The 21,330-nt window shown below is 43.4% G+C and overlaps 1 protein-coding gene across 1 annotated transcript in view; it reads right to left on the bottom strand.

Moving 5' to 3' along the window:
• Nucleotides 1–16,342, bottom strand: part of POF1B (POF1B actin binding protein) — a 46,085-nt gene extending 29,743 nt beyond the window's left edge. Inside the window, exons 1-2 of the mRNA XM_019487945.2 lie at nt 15,980–16,342; nt 5,612–5,692 (exon numbers count right to left, since the gene is read on the bottom strand). Of these exons, the coding sequence (XP_019343490.2) occupies nt 5,612–5,692; nt 15,980–16,327 (429 nt within the window). The 5' untranslated portion in view covers nt 16,328–16,342. The remainder of the gene's footprint in view (nt 1–5,611; nt 5,693–15,979) is intronic.
• Between the last annotated feature and the right edge of the window lie 4,988 nt (nt 16,343–21,330).

Here is a 21,330-nt window from a genome sequence, read left to right as displayed (position 1 = left end):
TCGGGCACAAAGCGAGACGATCCCCATGTGGAGTAAAAGAGGGAAAGGGGCCAGGAGGCTTCCCTGGCTGACCAGAGAAATCCAGGGCAGCCTAAGGGCCAAAAGGGGAGCACATAAAAAGTGGAAACAGGGAGAGATCACCAAAGACGAATATACCTCCTCTGCTCATGCTTGTAGGGAGGCAGTTAGATGGGCCAAAGCTACCATGGAGCTGAGGATGGCATCCCAAGTAAAGGACAACAAGAAATTGTTTTTCAGCTATATAGGGAGTAAAAGGAAGGCCCAGGGAGGAATAGGACCCCTGCTAAATGGGCAGAAACAATTGGTGACGGACAGGGGGGACAAGGCTGAACTCCTCAACAAGTTCTTTGCCTCAGTGTTCCTAAGCGAGGGGCACGACAAGTCTCTCACTGGGGTTGTAGAGAGGCAGCAGCAAGGCGCCAGACTTCCACGCGTAGACCCTGAGATGGTGCAGAGTCACTTGGAAGAACTGGATGCCTTTCAGTCGGCAGGCCCGGATAAGCTCCATCCGAGGGTGCTGAAGGCACTGGCCAACATCATTGCAGAGCCACTGGCAGGAATATTTGAACGCTCGTGGCACACGGGCAAAGTCCCGGAGGACTGGAAAAGGGCCAGTGTGGTCCCCATTTTCAAGAAGGGGAGGAAGGAGGACCCGGGCAACTGTAAGCCAGTCAGTCTCACCTCCATCCTTGGCAAAGTCTTTGAAAAAATTATCAAGGCTCACATATGCGAGAGCCCGGCAGGACAAATTATGCTGAGGGGAAACCAGCACGGGTTTGTGGCAGGCAGATCGTGCCTGACCAATCTAGTCTCTCTTTATGACCAGGTTACGAAACGCCTGGACACAGGACGAGGGGTGGATGTCGTATACTTAGACTTCAGGAAGGCCTTCGATACGGTATCCCACCCCATACTGGTGAACAAGTTAAGAGGCTGTGACTTGGATGACTACACAGTCCGGTGGGTGGCAGATTGGCTGGAGGGTCGCACCCAGAGAGTCGTGGTGGATGGGTCAGCTTCGACCTGGAAGGGTGTGGGCAGTGGGGTCCCACAGGGCTCGGTCCTTGGACCGATACTCTTTAATGTCTTCATCAATGACTTGGACGAGGGAGTGAAATGTACTCTGTCCAAGTTTGCAGATGACACAAAGCTATGGGGAGATGTGGACACGCCAGAGGGCAGGGAACAGCTGCAAGCAGACCTGGACAGGTTGGACAAGTGGGCAGAAAACAACAGAATGCAGTTCAACAAGGAGAAATGCAAAGTGCTGCACCTAGGGAGGAAAAATGTCCAGCACACCTACAGCCTAGGGAATGACCTGCTGGGTGGCACGGAAGTGGAAAGGGATCTTGGAGTCCTAGTGGACTCCAAGATGAACATGAGTCGGCAGTGTGACGAAGCCATCAGAAAAGCCAATGGCACTTTATCAGCAGATGCATGACGAATAGGTCCAAGGAGGTGATACTTCCCCTCTATTGGGCGCTGGTCAGACTGCAGTTGGAGTACTGCGCGCAATTCAAGAGAGATGCGGATAACATGGAGAGGGTCCAGAGAAGGGCCACTTGTATGGTTAAGGGCCTGCAGACCAAGCCCTACGAGGAGAGACTAGAGAAACTGGACCTTTTCAGCCTCCGCAAGAGGAAGTTGAGAGACGACCTTGTGGCTGCCTATAAGTTCATCACGGGGGCACAGAAGGGAATTGGTGAGTATTTATTCACCAAGGCGCCCCCGGGGGTTTACAAGAAATAATGGCCACAAGCTAACAGAGAGCAGATTTAGATTGGACATTAGGAAGAACTTCTTCACAGTTCGAGTGGCCAAGGTCTGGAACGGGCTCCCAAGGGAGGTGGTGCTCTCCCCTACCCTGGGGGTCTTCAAGAGGAGGTTAGATGAGTATCTAGCTGGGGTCATCTAGACCCAGCACTCTTTCCTGCCTATGCAGGGGGTCGGACTCGATGATCTATTGAGGTCCCTTCCGACCCTAACATCTATGAATCTATGAAAAGTAGACTGCAAAATGAGCATGTGGACATTAGATCTCAAAGTAACTTCTCTGTTTCCGTTGCCTAAGTGACCATAGACACATTCCACTGTGGACAACCCTAAAGAAAAGACCAGTCCATTTGGAAACAAAACCTCAATCTCACCAAAGAATAGTGATTTGAGACACTGTTTTATCAAAAACAGAATGCAATCTAGAAACTTTAGAAATTATACAACTTCTTGTGAATTTGTGAAGAGAATTTCAGGCAGCCACTTCATAAAATTTCTGCAATGGATACATTTTTCAGTCATGCCTTGAAGCTTACTTTGAGCTCTGGTGAAGTGCACTCAACTAGACCAGATTATTTGCAAAACCTGTTCTCACAGTCTGGAAATCAAAGGCTCTGGGTGGAAACTGTTTACCCTTTATCTGGTCCACAAAGGGCTAAGGAAATTACCTACCTCAGCTGCCAGAGACCTTTCAGGCTGTGGCTTGGATGGACCCAGTTCAGGTCACAAGTGGGTGGGTGCTAGAACCCAGCCACTGACAGTGTTTTACTACATGGTGGCAGGGGGAAAGTGGACACTGCAGATTCTTCCACACGGTCATGGCACAGGAAGGCAACTGCTGCCAAAGCCACGCATGGCCAAATGGCACTGAAGCCCCCCATGTCTATGTGCTGGACCAAATGGCTTCACAGGCTGGATCTGGCTGCAAACTGTAGGTTGCCGACTCCTGACCTAACTAGTTTTGTCCCTTAAAAGGAGTAAGCCAAGGCAAGTCTTGCATTCAGATATGGAGCGGTACTTCCATCCTGGATGCATGAGGTTTTGAGAAAAATATCACTAGGTGCATACATTGGTTTAGGCAAAACTGAGTAATCAGCTTCTCCAGGTATTTCAGGTGCATCTATAGAGACTTGCTGATTTTTCTGGGTGAAAAACAATGTGCGGGGATCTATTATAAGAGCCTTGTGCCCTCTTCACCCTTATTTACAAGGTGATAGAGATAAAAAGGTTATTACTATTGACAAATGCTGTGTGGTACATCAGAGATCCAACAACTAAATTCATATTCCAACCCAGGACCAGATCTCCTACTGCTAGGAATACTTTAGTTATACCTTAAGAATCTGAGTTGGAAAATACTAACTGCCTCTCTACTGGTTAGCCAAAATGGTTAATAAGTACACTTTAAACTCAGGGCAGTTTGGTCTGCTTCATTTGCAAAAGGTAATCTAGGTTAAACAGTATCAATTCCTCAGATAGAACTAAGGATCTCATACTATACTACAGGTATGTTTATACCACAACAATTCAAGATCTAAATCCAGGAAACTGTCATGTGAAGACTCTCTGGGATTATCCCTATGTAATTAATCCCTATGTAATATAATTAAGCAAAAGAGGAAATATTGTTAAATTTGAGTTCCACACCAAGGTAGATTGAATTCACGAAAGCAGCTCAGTTTCACTGAAATTGAACTCATTAATTTCAGTGGATGAAGCCTTGTCCCAATACACCAAGTTCTCCATTTTATTATTGTTATAATATAAATTGTGCATCAGAATACAAGCAATCTGAACTGTTTGATCAATTCCAGAGGACAGAGACAGACTGGTACTGACCTACAACAAGATTAACAAGTCAGTTATTCAAACAAAGCAAAAATATGCAGGAGAAAAGAAATTATATACAACATGGTAAGATGCTGTCTCTGCATAAGAAAATCTTATTTCATTTCTTTTTTATTGTCTCATAAGCATTAATGGCCTCAAAGGGAAAGGAGGGGGAAGAGATCAAACACTTCAGAGGGTCCATGTACACACTGGACACTGAAAAGTTTCCTTGAGTGTACAAATCATAATCTTTTTAATGTAGTTGAATACTGCATTATCAGAGTTCAAACTTACAATATTTATTGCTTCCTCACCTAGGACAAATAAATTATTTTCCTTTGAGGTATACCTGCTGAATAGAAGAATTGTATCTTTCAATAAGTCTAGCAGAACAGCTGCATAAAATGGCTTAAAAATCTTAGTGCTAAGAAAGTATCTTGCATGCTTTGCAACTTTAAATATACTATCTGTGCAAAGTTCTGCCTGTTTACAAAACAGGTTTCATAAACTGATACAGAAAGCAAGAACATTTTACCTGTATCTCTTGGCATTCACATTAAATCCCAGCTTAACTGCCTGAATAAAGATTCTAGAGTTATATAGTTCTGAAGCTTAGGCTAAAGCCAGCAACATTTCTCCCCCCACCCCCCAACCTTCCCCCCCACACTTTCTGCTAATTTTAATAGCTTTACAAGCCATAAAACTTGGATCTGCATCATGAGCCATCAAATAACATGAGCCATCAAACAACAGCAGGATGGACAAGCTGGATATAGGTGACAGGAATACAGGGTCTTCATAAAGTCCTTGTGCACTTTTAAACTTTAGTAACTTAGGTTGTGCACAACAACTTTATGAAGACCCTGTATTATGCAACAGGAGAATATAAGTGAAGCTGAAGGGAAAAGTCTGCAAGACATGTACGTTCTTCACTACTGTACGGAGCAGAGACATGGCCCCTGAAGAAAACTCATGAAAGGAAACTGAATGTGACAGAGATAAGAATGCTCCAATGGAGGTGTGGAGCAATGAAGAGAGATAAAGTAAGGAATGCTTACATCTGAGGATCAGTGAAGGTAGTGGAGGCATCTAAGAAAGTACAAAAGAGAAGACTGGCATGGTATGGTCATGTTCAAAAGAGTCTGGAAGAATACATGGGAAAAGAAGTTATCAGAATGACACTACCAGAGAAAAGGGGAAAAGGAAGACTGAAGATGAGTTGGAGAGATATAGTGGAGAGGGACATGAGAGGAGGAGTTGAAAGAAGATATGCATGACCAAAGTCAGTGGAGAGCCAGGATCCACAACAGCAGCCCCACTTAGACAGGACAAGGAAGGGAAGGTGATGACAAGCCATAAAACTGTTCTAGAAATCTAAATATATTGGGAAAATGTAAGATTTGTGCATCAAGGTCCAAATATTTCCATGATATTCTAAACCGTATGTTACAAGTAGCATAAGTGAACAATACATATTCCAATAACAATAATAAATAGAATTACCATGAACAGAATGTATCATGGAAGATGAAAATCAAGTTTCATATTGTCAGTTTTAAATGTTTTAACCTGAAAAGTTTTTACCAAGGATTGTGTCATAGAAGATTAACTTGGACAGATATGTTTTCAAAGCCTTTTGTATACAACTGCCCTCCTATAGCTGGGAGCAAAGCAGCTGTCCCTAATCCTAGATAATGTCCTTTTATACAACCATAGTCAAGAATTCATCCCTAACAGCAGCAATGTTTACACTACCTAAGTAGATCTGACTGTAGAGACAGATCCTGGGAGGTGCTTAGTACCTCCAATTCCTGTTGATTTCAATTTTCAATATTTACATCTAAATTTACAGAATCATGCCCACGGCCATGAGAATTTAAGATGCTTGAAACATAACAAGGAGTTATTCAACATTTCAGAAGACCAGGCATTTGGAGAGTGAGAAATATGAAAACAGAACATTCCAGTTTTTATGCAATCTTCCTACCTGTTCAGGATTCTCTATTATAATCCTCCGAACAGTACCCTGTGAACAGGGAGATATTTTTATGTTTGGAGACTGGATTTCCTATAAGAAAGAAGAAAATAAAAAGAATCAGCAATTACTGCTATTTACTTTCCAAGGTCTTTGGTATGATCCTAAATACCCCAGCTTTTAAACATTTCCAAATTTACACAGAAAAACACGTACGAAAAATCAGGTATAAATGTATTATGAAATGAAAAAGTATTTCTAAAGATTTCTTCTTAAGTCATGGCCTAAACTTTAAAAGAGGGGTGTCAAATTAATCTGGCCTCCTGGGCCAGATACAGACTGCAGAGCTCCTTGGGGCTGGATCCAGACCCGATTAGGTCAGCAGGGCCCTTGAATCAGGGACCGGGAGGGGAGGGGGGTAATGTAGTCATTACTTACCCCTTGCCAGAACACACATCCCCACTGGTGTTTGGTACCCTGGACTCTGGCAGCAGGCTTTGCCCTAATTCATCCCAACCTCAATTTCCCAGCTCTCCTAGGAGAACTGTGGCTGTAAGCTTGACAACCCTGCTTTAAAAAATTGCTAGAATTTGTTGTGCAGTATAACCTCATAAATCCAGATACCAAAAATCCAGAATTCTTGAAAATCCAGCACTTTTAAAAAAATACATTACAGTGGGGAGTAGTGGTGGCCAGTCCCAGAGCAGTGGAGGGAGAAGCTTGCACACAGCGGATGCCCCCATGTACCACCCTGTGTTGCCGCTCTACATGTGGCTGCTGCCCCCCACCCCACACACTGGTTGCAAAAATCTGGAATTTTCAAATTTCTGCCAGGTGCTTGGTCCGAAGCATGCTGGATTTATGAGGTTATACTGTATCTTAGTTTTGAGGTTCCAAAACTAAGGACTTAAAGCCTCTTTAAAGCATCTTAAATTAAACACCTAAAAACTGAAACACCTAAAGTTACTTTTGGAAATGCAGGTCCATACCTTTTTAATGTTATGGAGCATAATTATTATGATTACTGTGGTTATAAATATTATTATTATTGTTATTAGATTCTCCCAAAGCTCGGGGGGGGGGGTTATGTTTTTTGGGGTTTTTTTGTTTTTGTCTTTTTTTAAGAGGCAAACTTCAAAATAAACAAGTATATAGAAATTTATCTTGAGAAATTAATGCATTGGTTAAATAAACTCCACAATAGTAAAAAATAAGCAATTTATCTAAAAATATGCAACAGGATAATATTTATTGCTTGCCTGTAGATAGTATGTAAACAAGAAACATTTTTTAAGCAGCTAAAAACAGACTATGATTAATATTATTAATATTTGGCCAGTGAATGGGTTTTGTAGTTTAATAATGCCATATTTGAAGATTTGGTTGCACAAATGCACACGGACGCTAAAAAATGCTAAAAGTCACTTTGGGCGTGTCTACACAAGATGCTAAATGCTCAGTAGACTAATTCTACTGCCATGACGTGCTGATGCGCAAGAGCTGTGCTAATGCACTAATGCTTAGTAAAATTAGTCTACTGCACGTTAGCATCACAAAAAACTCTGTGCTGGTGCTACTGTGCAGTAGCGCTGGTTACTGCTCATTCAGTTAGTACCTGTTATTAAAAGGTACTAAATTTAATGCTCAGTAACTATAATGCATTAATGAACATATAGATGTGCCCTCTTAGGCATGCATGCACATGCGCGCGCGCGCACACACACACACACACACACACACACACACAGGAGTTAAAAAAAACAACTTGTATTTAAAGTGTACCCATTTTGTGTACAAACTTTGGCACTATACATGCCGCTCTGACATCACTTAGAGTCTGGCAGGGACTATATGATATGGACATGCTGCCAACCCAAAGTTGGCAAAACTAATCCACTGGACACTCATGCAACATACCATTTCTGCTAAGCACAGTGCTTTTAAAATTAATTTACTGCATAAGTTTCCTACAATGCTCAACACCAGAGTACCTATCCTCATCTTCATTAAAGAATTTACCATCACAGAAATATTTTTCTTCTTTGCAGTCAAGAAATGAAGGGCCAGACTTTCAAATGTGGAATCCATTTTCAGATCTAACAATAATAAATACACAGAGGGGCCCTGGGCTTTAGGGCTAGCCACAATAATTTCTCCAGCATATTTTGAAGAGCTGGCTGCAAGAGATACTATTTCATCTGTGAAAATACAGGTAATAAGCACAAACAATACCAAGTATATTCTAAGACTGGGGGCAGGCATTCAGGGAGGCCTCCATTTTCACTTCAACCTAAAACTCAGGTCTTCCACACAATTAAATTAACCAGTACTTCAGGGCAGCTGCACAAGTATCCTAAAATAAAGATATACTTACTGTATGCATTGTACTAAAACACTTCTGTCCTGCTGTTACCCCACTTCATGTTTCCACTCATTTTGACCACCAGAGTTCATTTTCATGCAATTCATTAGCATTTTTGACCACCTGCACATTTTCCTCTACACTACATAAGACTTTTTTGGCATGTAGTTGCTGAGTTAAATTTGAATAATAATAATTTCATTTTTCTCTATTATTTCATCTGTACCCAACAGAATGATGGAGATATCCCTTAGCCTCTGTGCCCATGTGCAAAATGGGAATAGAAATCACAGTACATGCTAATATATTGAGGTAGTTCCTCATGTATTGTCAATCAGTGTAACTACATTGAAGTCAGAGCTACACCAGTTTTAACTGGCTGAGGACATGGCTCATAGTATTATAGCTAAGAAAATAATTTATGTTGAACTTAAAGTGCTTTTAGTTTCTCAATACCTCACTTTTGTGATGAAATGTAGATAAAAATCTATACTTTGCTTAAACAGCAAAATGACAAGAACGTAAAAATGCCATACTAGATCACTCTTGGAACATCTGGCCCCATATCTTATTGTAAATTCCTTCACAACACGGCATAAAACTTTGTAACTTTCAATTATGAATCAAGATGCCAACAAAGGAAGTTTAACTTTTCCTTTCAATTGTTAATTTTTTTATGTTCACTTTCTTTTGGCAAATATTTCTTTCCATTTCTTTTTCAAGCACTGCATCCCTTAATGGACCCTTAACATGCCACGCATAAGCCTGCGACATTAATGTTATCAAAAAAGTGCCCATTGAGACCACAGCACTACTTTCCCCAACATGCAAAATTCCCAAAGAAATCAGTTTGAAGACTGTTCCTACTACTCTACCACAAAAGCTGCAATCTGCAGACTGTATTCTGTTGCAATCTACAATTGTACTATATTGCAATTTTAAAATTTGGAGACCAAACATAGGCATTTCCTCTCCTAACCTCTCAGCAACACTAGGAAGTTTTTGTTGCAGTTATTAACTGTAGAGAGCATTCAACACTGGATAAGAGCCACTGCAAACTATATCGGATCTCCACTTTCAACTGGACACATCTTTGTTGTGGTGTAAGGAACCTACAGCAGTTTTTCAACCCTCTTGCTGAAAAAAGATGAATCATAAATTATCCTCAGGAGAAATAAACCGAAGTAAAAAAGAAGTAATCTGACTAAGCATCAATTATAGTAATTAGGGAATTTAAGAGTGAAACACTTGTCATTGGCTTGATTTTAAAAAAAAATTTTTTACTTAATTTGAGTCAGATCCTGCAAGTTTTAACCATGCGACTAATCCTACTGAAGTCAGCAATATTCTTTGCAAAACAAAAGCGAAAAAAAGATTATAGAAATTTATATACTATAACCCAGTTTCAAAACTACCTGGTGCAAAAGTGGGGCTGGTAGGCCAAGTATAATATTAACCACAGTAGATGATCAACAGTGACAAAAGATAGGTATCTCTTGATCCAGCCACGAGTACCGGAGCATGTTATGACAGTGTTTCAAAAACTAATGGTAAAAAATCTGCCCAACCTATAACTATGAGGAAATGGGAAACCATACAGCAGTGCGGAACGCTGATTGCAGCATTGCCAAACACACCCATCAGTCACGACTACATACAGAAGTGAAGCAATGTGGTGCAGTAAATGATTGTTGCCCGTAAAATAGTTTTATTTTGAAACTGCCATTAGTTTCTGAAACCCCCATGTACATTGAAAAATGTATTCTTTTAACAGGCTGGCTTATAATAAAAGTAAACCTGCTTAAACTAAATCCTGCTGTCCCTTGGGACAGATGACTCATGCTATTTACAGCTACCTAACTCTGGGAGGGAAACATAAAATAATTTAGTCAAATACTAATATGCTCTCATAAGCATAAATTCATTTCTGAGAAGGCTGGAAGAATAAGATGAAAACCCTCTCTAATCAAAGATTTATATGGACAGATTTTAGATCCTATGTAGACCTGGATACTTAGAAGTCTGGGAAAATGTTTTACTCATAATAATAGTAATAATAATAATAATATTATTATTATTATTTCTCTTTAAGGGTATAGACATATACGTTTGGAGCTGTTTCAAGAAGGGAACATTTCAAAGAGGCTGTTACCTTCCAGTTGTTGTGTGAACAAGCCAAGAAAAATACGAATGTAACAATGTACATTTACATCATTCCTGGCTTGTTACTCTACATGCAACAAATTACATTGCAATGTCTACTGCTCTTTAGAAGCACTCTCCTTTTAAAACAGCTCCAAGTACACCAGCATCCATATCCTAAGATATGAAGAAGCTTTTTCACAAACCCTGAGCCCAGTTACAGTACTTTAAATTCATAGCAATGCTATTAATTTAAATGCAGTGGTGATCACTTTCTCAAAAGCCCTGTGAAAGGGACAAAATAGGAGGAAATCTTCGTAGTTTCTCACTGAGAAACTCACTATTTTTCTCACTATTTTTTCCTAATAGTTGTGCCAGAGGCAGGATCTCTCTGCCCTTTTCCTCACTAGGGCAAACTTGCGGTACAGCTAGGCATCATAAACATCTAGGAGACAGACCAGAAGCCAGGACCCTCTATACAAAAATCCTATAACTCCCCATCAGCTACATGGCTTTGCAACTCTAATGGATATGCCCTGTCCAAGGTAGGAAAATGAGTGTACAGGAATGCAACAGAGTTACAGCTAATACTATGTTCTCACCTTAATCTCAGTTTGATGCCTAATTCAGGGACAATCCTCCTTTCTACCGCACAGGTCCTAAACCTAATCACTAAAATCCTAATGCAACAGACGCAGGGGAGGTGCAGGGGGGGGGATTAGCATTTTGTCACCACGGGCTGAAGTTTATGACCCAGCCCCCTGCCATGGACCACAAATCTCCATCTCCTGGAGAGCTCAAACTGCCTGCATTTACCATCACCACCAATCCCCAGCCTCTCTGCAGCAAAAATAAGCACAGGAACGAGAGCAGCAGAGGGCTACAGAGGAACACACTGCTGATGGAACGGGCAGTAGAGTGAAGGTGCATAGCACCCGATCCCCTATGTTTCCCTGGGCCAGATCTAGCCCACAGGCTGTAGGTTGTTGCCCCTGCTAGAGTAACTTCGGCAATATTAAAGAGGAGGAACATGCTGCAGTGGAGATAACTGAATTACTTTCATCGAGAAGTAGAGGTTAGCAAGGTTGATGCAATGCTTGCATGGATTTCACTGGTGTGACTGAGCTCTCTGGATTTGCAAGAATGCAAGGAAGAGCAGATTTGTTCAAAAGACACTTCAAATGTAAATTACCAGGTAAAAAGTTTATGCAGTTTTCCCCTCTTTCTCTTTAAGATGTTCTAGGATGACATCAGGGATTATTATTATTTTTAATATAATCCTTTGATAGTACTACTCAGCCCCAGGATAAAAAAACCCCTGCACTGCAAAGTAGCAGCACAGGGAATGCCTGCACGTGGCACTGCAAATGGGTCTGTGGTGCTGCATGCCACATGTCTGCGCTCATCGGGACATACCTTTTATGTCTTCACAATACAAAAGTGTCATCTTCCAAGTAGAAATTGAATAAAGAATTTAAAAGTCTAAATAACAAGACTTAAATTGTACATGTAGATACTTTTCCCTGTATTTTTATAAGATTTATTATACCAGCTTGCACTATGCATGCATATTATCAATAATCCAAATCTAAAAAAACTGGTTAAATATTCAATAAATTTGTAAATATATCTGAGGGGGTATTAAACTCATCTGGCTTTGCAGGTCAGATGAGAGGTATAGGGCTGGTCTACAGGCCAGATCAGGCCCACAGATCAGCCCCACATATTGGATGCAGCATATAGGGCCGCATGAAGCACATGTGCCTACTTCAGCCCCATGCGCCACGTGCAACCTATACTGGCCCCAGCCCCACCTGCTGCATGCAGCAGGCAGGGTTGGTCCAGGGCACATGCTGCATGCAGCGCTCAGGCCACACTGGCTCCGAGTGCTAGATCCAGCCCATAGGGCTGATCTGTGGACCCAATTTGGACTCCCACCAGATCTGGCATGCAAAGCTAGTCTGGCACACGTACCGCATTCAACATGCACCCTTGACCACCACTGCATGCAACTTCAACCTTAACTGATGCTTCTTCCAGCTAACCAGGCAAAAATTAAACGCTAAAAATAGAGCTGCTCTGTATTTCTTCAGGGACATATTTTTTAAAATAGATGATCAGCAGTGTAACAAGCAAAGAAAAATTCTGAATGTTTGCAGACAGGTTCTGGAAATGCCAATGTATGCAGGTATCTTTACTCATGAAAGTAGTCCCGCGGCAGTTATGTCCTATCACTGGACTCTAAAATGCATTTAATTAGTCCCTATATTAAAAGCTTTGGTACAAAAAAAATGAGTTTATATGCTTCGACATGTAAAAAACAATAACAAAGATATTCCATCCAATTCATCTCCAGTATTTATGGGCATATCAATAACAAAGCCAACACTGTACAAACAGCTATAAAGGAACCTTCAAAAGACTGGCATAGGAAGAGCCTGCAACAAACTGGCTCCAATGAAGACTTTACTAAAGACTAGGTTACCTCTGGAATTAGTCTATATTAAAAGCACTGTACATTATGTATGTGGTGAGGCAGCTGAAATTTGTCTGTTCTTCAGAACACCCATCTAATATTCTGTGGGATACCTGTCAATGATCAGGTAAAATACAAAAAGGGTCTCCTTTTACTCCTGTGTAGGTTTATCTTGTACTCCAAATAAAAATATTTGTCAGCTATTAATTCCATGGAAACCATAGATTCTGACCAGAAAGAAACCAGCAAAATTAAACATTTACCCCTGAAATGCTAGAATCCTTTTTTCAATCACACTTTTTCTTTTTTTAAAACATGTACGTAATTTCTACCCATAACTAAATCAAAATGAGGCAGAATTCTGCAGAAAAACACACCATAATGCATGATTATATATACACAAGTACATGCTAGAAAATCATGACATTTGATACTAGTTCATGCAAAGATTGACACAGGGCTGAAACCTACAGCACTTTCCCAGAAATATTCCAGTGAAGTTAGTGAATGCTTGAGTAAAACTAGTAAAATCAATCCCACAGACTTAAAAAAAAAAAAAAAAAATACACAGACTTATGTTTTAACTCGGACAATTAAAGATGTGTCCCTGTGTCAAACTTCCTAAACAAGAGGATGTCCAAAAACATATTTAAAATCAAATACTATGAGCCTTGCACAGCAAAAATGTGAGCTACAGGTATGTGGCATCATGTATAAAGTTGTGCCACTGTTCATAATGCACTCTGCTTTCCACAGTTTTGAGGAGCCCTGTTTCGAGAGCTATAACAGCCATTTTATGCCAGTGAAAGTGGAACTGCATGACGAAACAAAGCAATTATAAGTTAGAATAACTCCATTATTGTGAACATTTTACTTTCAGTAACATAAAAGCACCACAGCTAAACAAGGAAACTTGGTTATTTCATTATCAGGCTGTGCTCTCTGCTCTACTTTCTGCTTCCTTCCCTGTACTTCTTCCCCAATCTGTTATTTTCCTTCTGCTCCCTGCCCTATCTGCCACTCCCTCCTACCTCTCTGATCTGCCTTGTACCACACACACAGGTTGCGGGTGCCATTTGTGACACCTGTGCTGCAGGCTGCCCCCCCCCACCCTCCCTTAACTCAATATTAATTCAACATCTTTCCTCTGCCCTGTGACTTTATTTAAGACTTTTTGTTCTTCATCTGTTCCGCTACTGTTTTAGTTGCCCTTTCTGGAAACCAGGCTAATGTGACATCCTGGTGCATGATTTTCAGCTCTAAGCAGAATTTCTTAAACTTATATTTATACTGCAGTTTAATTATGTTTCTTGTAAAACTGCACTGAAACTGGTTCTGGAAAAAAAAAATCAGTATTCTGATATTAGTCCCTATTCTTTCTTGGATATTAAAAATTTCATATCAAAATAAACAAGGCCCAAACAAGAAATAAAAGAGGTACCCAACAATAAAGAAGACTAAGGGCAGAGGCAATAGAGGATTCCACATACCTTTCCCACCTTCTGACTGCCATGTCCCTAGCCTACTTCCACTGAAATTAGTGGGAGTCTAGGTACAAGAGGGAAAACTTAATTCAAGAATAAATCCTGCAATGCTTATTCAGATTTTACAGCCAGAGTCCTGATGAAGGCATATTACTTCTTCTGATTTCTAACCCCAGTTGCTGCTTTTTTATGTTCTGCTAGAGATCTGGACTATTTACCTTACTATACATCAATCTCAATTTAAATTCCCTGGTGGACTCGTGATTCTTCAAATCCTTATTCGACTGAAACGCACTGTGGTAAGTGTGCTTGAAATAATTTATAAAGATACCCGAGCTCTATACACACGATACTCTGAATCCACAAAACATGCATGTACATAATGCTTTGATTTAACTGTGAGTTGTTTTATTGACTTCCACGGGACTACTCAGTTGCTAGAAGTTAAGCTCGCACGTCTAATATTTGGACAGTTTAATGACAGGTAAACGTAACAAGACACCTTTTGCATTTCTTCCCCCCCCCCCCCAACTTTCTTTCCTTTTTACTAGAAGCAATATGCTTTAACCAAAACTCTGAAATTCAGTGCTTGAAGAAGTTCTAGTCCGGTTCTGAACCTGACATCCCAGACATCTCTCTGCTCAACTGTATCTTACAAAAACATTTTCTTTTTTACAGAAAAATGCAGACACAGAATTTTAAAAGTTTGCTGGGACAATGTGAAATAGAGAAAATGCTGCAACAGGATAGAATCATCTGCAGGGTTTTGCTGGTTTTCAATTTTTTAAGCCTTATACAGTAATAGAGCAGAATTAGTAAAGAAATGTCGTTCATGTAAGAAAGAGAATAATAATAATAATAATAGCACACACTCCGGATTAAGAGAAGCCAATATTGTGACAGAAAACTTCATGCATTAAAAAACCCTAGTTACCTCTTCTTTCAGTTACACCCTACTTTAATGATTAAATATATTATACCTTTATCTCTAATGTATTATGGTGTAACTACTATAATAAAAATTACTGTCAGAATACAGAAACACATCTTAAAATACTACTTGGTTTTGATTTCACCAGCTTTTCAGGTCCACCTATCCTCCTCCTCCATAATGCAGCCTCCCTCTTAACAGCCCCCAAGCATTCATTCCTTTCACCCGACAAAAAGAAATTACCGTTTATAAAAGAACTAATCTGTCAGAGAGAAGAAACAAAACTGCCAAGACAGACAACAAAACAGTTCTATACCTCATATTTGCATTAGAGCTTGGCAAATAATGGATGTTACGGTTCACTGAACAACCAGACTGAACCATCTACTGTTTTCTTATGTGCAAAGTGAATGAACCCAACTGCTTTGTTACAAACAAATAGAAATAACATAATCAGTTTGAACTGGGGGGTGGGAGGGTGTTTTGGTTTTGAAAAGTGTTTCCAGGGAAGGAGTACAGCACTCTAGAGCTCTTGGTTCAGAAATGATACCTTTTATCAGACCAGCTAAGAAACTGCAAACAATTATTAGGTTGGGGGGGGGAGGGTTGGTTTTTGTTTTTGTGCAGTTTCTTAGTTGGTCTGATAAAGGCATCATCTCTGAACCAAGAGTTCTAGAGTTCTCCATTTCTTTTTTGTCTCAGACCAACTCGACTACCAAATACAACCCTTTCCACGAGAAGGCCATTTCAAAGGTAAAGTCATGCGGAAGAAAACAAAAACCACTCAAACAAAACACTTGGACCTTCCTCCCTGTTCCCAGCCCCCTCCCCGCTCAGAAACAAGTTTGGCAAAACGGAGGCAAGTTGCCTACACATGCGGATGCCGCCAAGCCTGCCGAGCCCCGGGCCCCGCAGGGCGGCTCGGGCCAAGCTGCCCCTGCTGCGCGTGTCCCGGGACGGGAGGGGGGTCGCGGGCGGCGCCTACCTGCGGCGGGTCGCAGCTGGAGATGACGTGATGGCAGCCGGGCGTGCAGGCGGGCGGGGACAGGGCGCAGGGGGAGCAGGCGGGCGGCTCCAGCACCTGCGGCAGCGGCCGGCGGCAGCCCGGCCCGTAGGTGCGCTCCGGGGGCGGCGGCGGGCCGAGCGGCAGCGGCTCGGGGCAGGGCGAGCGGCGGCGCAGCGGCAGCGGCAGCGGCTCGGGGCAGGGCGACGGGCAGCGGCGCAGCGGCAGCGGCTCGGGGCAGGGCGAGGCGGGCCGCGAGCCGCAGGGGAGCAGCGGCTGCAGGTGCGGCGGCAGCGTCGGCGGCTGCAGCTGCTGCTGGCTCCCGTACATGGCGGCGGCCCGAGTGCGGAGGCGCGGCGGCGGGCGGGGATATGTAGCCGCGCCGGAGCCGCGCCCAAGAGCCGGGCGGCGCCGGGCAAGGGTGTCCTCTCCCGCCCCGGGCGCGGGCGCGGGCGCGGGCGCGGGGCTGTGCGTCCCCTACCGCCGGGCCGGCTCTCGAGCCGCCTGTACCGGCCGTGACGGCGGCTCTCGCCTGCCAAGCGGACTGGCGCCCCTGGGTGCTACCGCATCCTCAGCACGAAGAAGGGTGCTCGTTCCCGAAAGCTTGCAAAGAGTTTCCCCCACGATTTGAGTCGCTCTAATAAAAGATACCGGATATACTCGAAGAACCGTGCCTATGTCTTTGGACCTACACCCCTGAAACTAATCCTAACCCTGACCGTGAAACAGGGGCCCCTGGCACCTCCCCCCCCCCCCCCCCCCCGCTTTACGCCCGAGCCTCTGAGGAGAATGGCTCCCTGCCTCAGGGAAGGGGTCAGGAGCCAACGGCTCTCACCTAGAGGGTCTTGCCCCTCCACTCGGGGTCAGACTGGTCCTGGTACTTGGGGTCAGGAGAGACTTTTACCCCACGGCCAGATTGGTACAGACATGGGGGGGTTGTCTTCCTCCGTAGCAGGGGGCATGGCTCTCTACCCTGATTTCATGAGCCTATATTGACACCCACCATGCCATAGATGCAGGACATGGCTGCCTGGTCCCCTGCTTACCTGTGGCAGGTTAGGGTGTTAGGTCACTTGTGCCAGGGTTGACGGAGGTCTTATGTAGTGTCTGGATCAGTGGTCGTGTGCCAACACCCCCCAGCCTCCACTTGTAAGATGTTATTCCAGGGACAGATGATGAGGAAGCCAAGAGGGGCCTAATCCTTGTGGCAGCGCAGCCCCAGCCCCTTTCCCACTGTCCACCCTGAGGCCTGCGTGCAGCCGGCGCCAGCAACAAGCAGCCTAGGCTCCCTGGCTGATGGCAGGGGCCTGCCCAGAGCCTGGCCCAGCTGTGGCAAGCCAAGCAAAATGGGTTGAATTGCCGCACACTGGCACGCATGCAGGGGGTTGCCAAGCTCTGGTTTAGATGATGGATTGTATAGGCTGCTTTGGATCAGGATATACCTGCCTCAGGTAGGGGGTTGGACTAAATGACCTCTGGAGGTCCCTTCCAGCCCAACTGCTCTATGAGTCTATGACAAGTCACTATCAAGTTCTCTGCACCTCTTCAGGGTCCCTGTCCCAACACCTGGGCCTGATCTCCCCTACACAGGTACTAGTGTATTTCTCAACTGCAAATATTTTCTCCAGGCTTTTTTTCCCTTGCAGCAACCAGCCTGTCCTGTCTTGCAAGTCAGCACATACAGCAGTAGTGTAGCTGCACATCAAACATTTCAGAGCAGTGCAGGACTGGAAAGGGGGCTCTTGGACCTCCGAGACATGTGGCAATTGGTGCCCCATCACCTCTTGAATATTTTCTTATAACCTAGCTGAGTATTTGAGTCATGTGTAAAGAAGATTTATGTTATTGATGCTTATTTTATTGATTAATCTTCAGTGTAATTAGAAGTAGCTAAGAGGTGTCACACAAGTTGGATTTGGAGGTGCCAGGCATGCACACTGGTATTTATTTGTAAAAAGTTTGTTATGGATTCATCTGTCTAGTGTTTCAGTTTATTGTTCTAAGGGACTTCCCTTCACAAATTCCAGCAAGCTGTTGACAGTCATGTATAAGAACAAGGTGCAGCAAATTGACTTGTCAGTATTCAACATCTAAAAGTTTCCATCTACACATTATGAAGAATACACATTTAATTGTCTTTGAAGCTGCTGAACTTCCCTTGGAAATATATTTACTTATGCTGCTTGTACCAGGAGATCAATACAGGGGTTTGACACTGTAAAACATAGTGTAAATTAAAAGGAAAAACAGAATACTAAGGATGAACATTCTCCACTTAATAGAGAGAAGAAAATCTGACTTTTGCGAGAATCATGCTTTACAGAGAACCCATTTAACTTTTATATATTGTAATAAAATGTAAAGTAGTTCTTACAATGTCAATGTGGTAGAACTCACAGGACAGCCTCTGCTGGATGACCAATGATAGAGGAAGATTTTAAGTCAATCCAGTCATCTTGACAAATGTTTATGCCCAATATCAATGCAAGAAAATATTAATAAATTTCCTACAGCAGCACTGTACTAAATAAAGGGCTCTGATAGTAGAAGGTAATAACATATAACAGATTTTATCTGCACCGCAGAATGCTGTTTCTCCCAAGTTAAGAAACCCAACTAGGACCATTTTTTGCATTTCTTTCCTCCAAATACCTATTGACTTCAGCTAACAGTTTGGATAAGTAGGAGTTTCAAGATGAGATCCGAAATCAATGCAGTAACTGGGATAACATTGAAGACATTCAGACAAAGACATTTCACATTTCATTCAGTAGGGTTGGAGTGGTGCTGTACCCATGATGGTCTAGGAAATGTGTGAAAAGCACAGGTATTTTCAGTGACATATTTGATTGGGCTAAATGTGAAGTACGGAGATGTTAGACAACTTTTGGAGTCTTACATTTTCCCCTTGCCTTGCCACTCATTTTGGCCATGTAAAATGACAGCCATAATAAGCAACACAAGTGTGTGCAGTTATCTGTAAGTGCAGGCATGGAACAGTGTTTGGCTATGGAATTTTCAGGGGACGAAGAACAACCAGGTAGCCGGAAGAGGGGACTCAGGAACAGCTACTCAGAGCAGGGATACCCATGGAAGAAGAAATGTTGTGAGACAGCCAGAAGTGGACAATTCTATTCCCACATGAATTATTTCCTTTACAAACACTAACAGTGATAGCTCAAGAACCTGGAAAAGACTATACCCACTCTGCAACTAAAAAACTTACACCATTTAACAGGGAGGTACTCTGATGCAGAGGTACCTCTAAATGCCTTATTTTTCATGTCAGTGTTACAGCTGATGTACATAAAGGGCCCTTTGGAACATAAGGATCCTAGATATCTATCCAAGAATTTTTAGGCACATTGCAACTCTAAGGGTGCATCTACATGTGCCCCCCATGGCGCAGTTGTTACTGCCCCATCATTTAGTACTTGCTTTAGGAAGTACTAAATGACAGCACAATAACAGCCGTTACTGCACCGTCCCAGCGGCTCAGTTACTTTTAACAGCTATGTCTCTATAGCAATCTGCTATAGAAAAGTAGCTCATTGCTATGATGACGTAGCAGGGTGTCATGGTTTGCTATGCTATGTCACCACAGCGTGTTGCTATGGTGACATAGCATCTCATGTAGATACACCCCAAGACACTTATCTGCCTGTAACAGGTCGTCCTCCCCAGCGACATTTTCCAGGTTGTCCGCGCCTTACGTAGGGCACCCTTGGAGTCCTCTTGGAACTCTGCTGTCCTGCTCTATCTCTCCTGCCACGTCTTGATGGAATTAGTATGCGAGCGGGAGACTGCCAATTATATTGGGTATGTTGGGGTCTCTCCTATGATGATCTGACCCCCTTTTTCTCTAGCTAGGCCTCTCCATCCAAACCCACCAAACAGAGTTAGACTCTGAGGCTCTAGCTCTTCCTTCTAGTGCCTGGAGGCTCTTGGTCCCCTTTTCTGCTCCCTTCCGAGGCATAGCACCCCCTGGCCCAAAGGCATGCACGCTGCCTCCCCCGCCCAAGCTAAAGGGGTCACAAGTTCAAAACCTGGGCACGACCGCACCCGTCCAAACAACAGAAAAATATACACTTGTACCCCACCCCCCAGCAGGTGCTGTAGGCCTCCCTGGCCTTTTTAAGATCGTCCCAACACAGTGCCCTTACTGGCACTCGGACAGCTCTCCACAGCTCTGTCTTTCTCTGTGCCTCACTGGTGCTGGGCTGTGTCCCCAAAAGCTGCACTCTTCTTGGCGCCAGGGACTGTGTGCCCCCACTGGCGCTGGGGATCCCACTGTGGAGTGGATCCCCAGAATGAGGCCTCCTCCAACCCCTAATAGCCTCGCCCAAACCACCAGTCTTATTCCATCACTAAAAGAAAACAAATAAACAGTCCTGTCCACGGGCAATATCTACCACCCCAAAAATGGGAATAAGGAAAGCGGTATGTCAACTTACAGTTGCAGGTTCATGTTTCAGTTCCCCACCATCAACTCCAGTCCTTGCTGCAGTGCGGCTGTCATCTCTCCAGGGCTTCTATAGTTCCCCTCTTCCTGGCTTTGGGCTTTCCACCAAGCTTCTCCCGGGAGCTCTGAGATGCACTCCTTCCCCCTTGGCTGCTGGCCTCTACCACCATTCAACCCAGGGTTTTTATAGTACTGCCTCTTCCAGTCAGCTGACTATCTGTCCCAGTTCATCAATTAACCCCTTCCTCCCCAGCCCTCTGTGCCCAGAAGGTTCTGGCCTTGTAGGGGTGCACCTTCTTCCTTGCGACAGGGTTAGGGTTCCCTGTCACACTTCCCAAATAATGGAAGATGTTACTTCCTCTTTCTATGTTTGGTCTTTGTCATGGGCATGCATCCTTGATCTATGACCCATGAGCTCCTCTCCCTGAAGACAGATGCTCTAAAAATATATTTCCATTCTCTGAGATTCAGCTTCATTTAATTATTTCTTGTAATTTACTTTCAAGTTTTTAGCTTTAGCACTGATTAGTGCTCAGTGGGAGTTTCTACATGTGCGCCTGACTGCGCAGTTGTTACCGTGCAGTCATTTAGTACTTGCAATACTAACCACTGTTACTACGCAGTCCTAGCACTGCATGGGTCGTTTCCAACCCTACTGTGCAGTAGTATTGCTACTGTGCAGTAACAGCGGCATCACAGTTCATGCCCGCAGCACTACCAGCGATGAGCTACGGCAATGTAGCGTCTCATGTAGATGCTCCCAGTGTTAGCAACCATCATGGAAGTAGGAAATGAATTCTGTTATATATGTAGGCAGCATTTGGATGAGTGAGTGGCTTTCAGCAATTTTCTAAGTGCAAAAGGTAAACTA

Source organism: Alligator mississippiensis, chromosome 8, assembly GCF_030867095.1.
Source record: "Alligator mississippiensis isolate rAllMis1 chromosome 8, rAllMis1, whole genome shotgun sequence".
Taxonomy (NCBI): Eukaryota; Metazoa; Chordata; order Crocodylia; family Alligatoridae; genus Alligator; species Alligator mississippiensis.
This window is presented reverse-complemented; position numbering and strand designations above follow the sequence as displayed.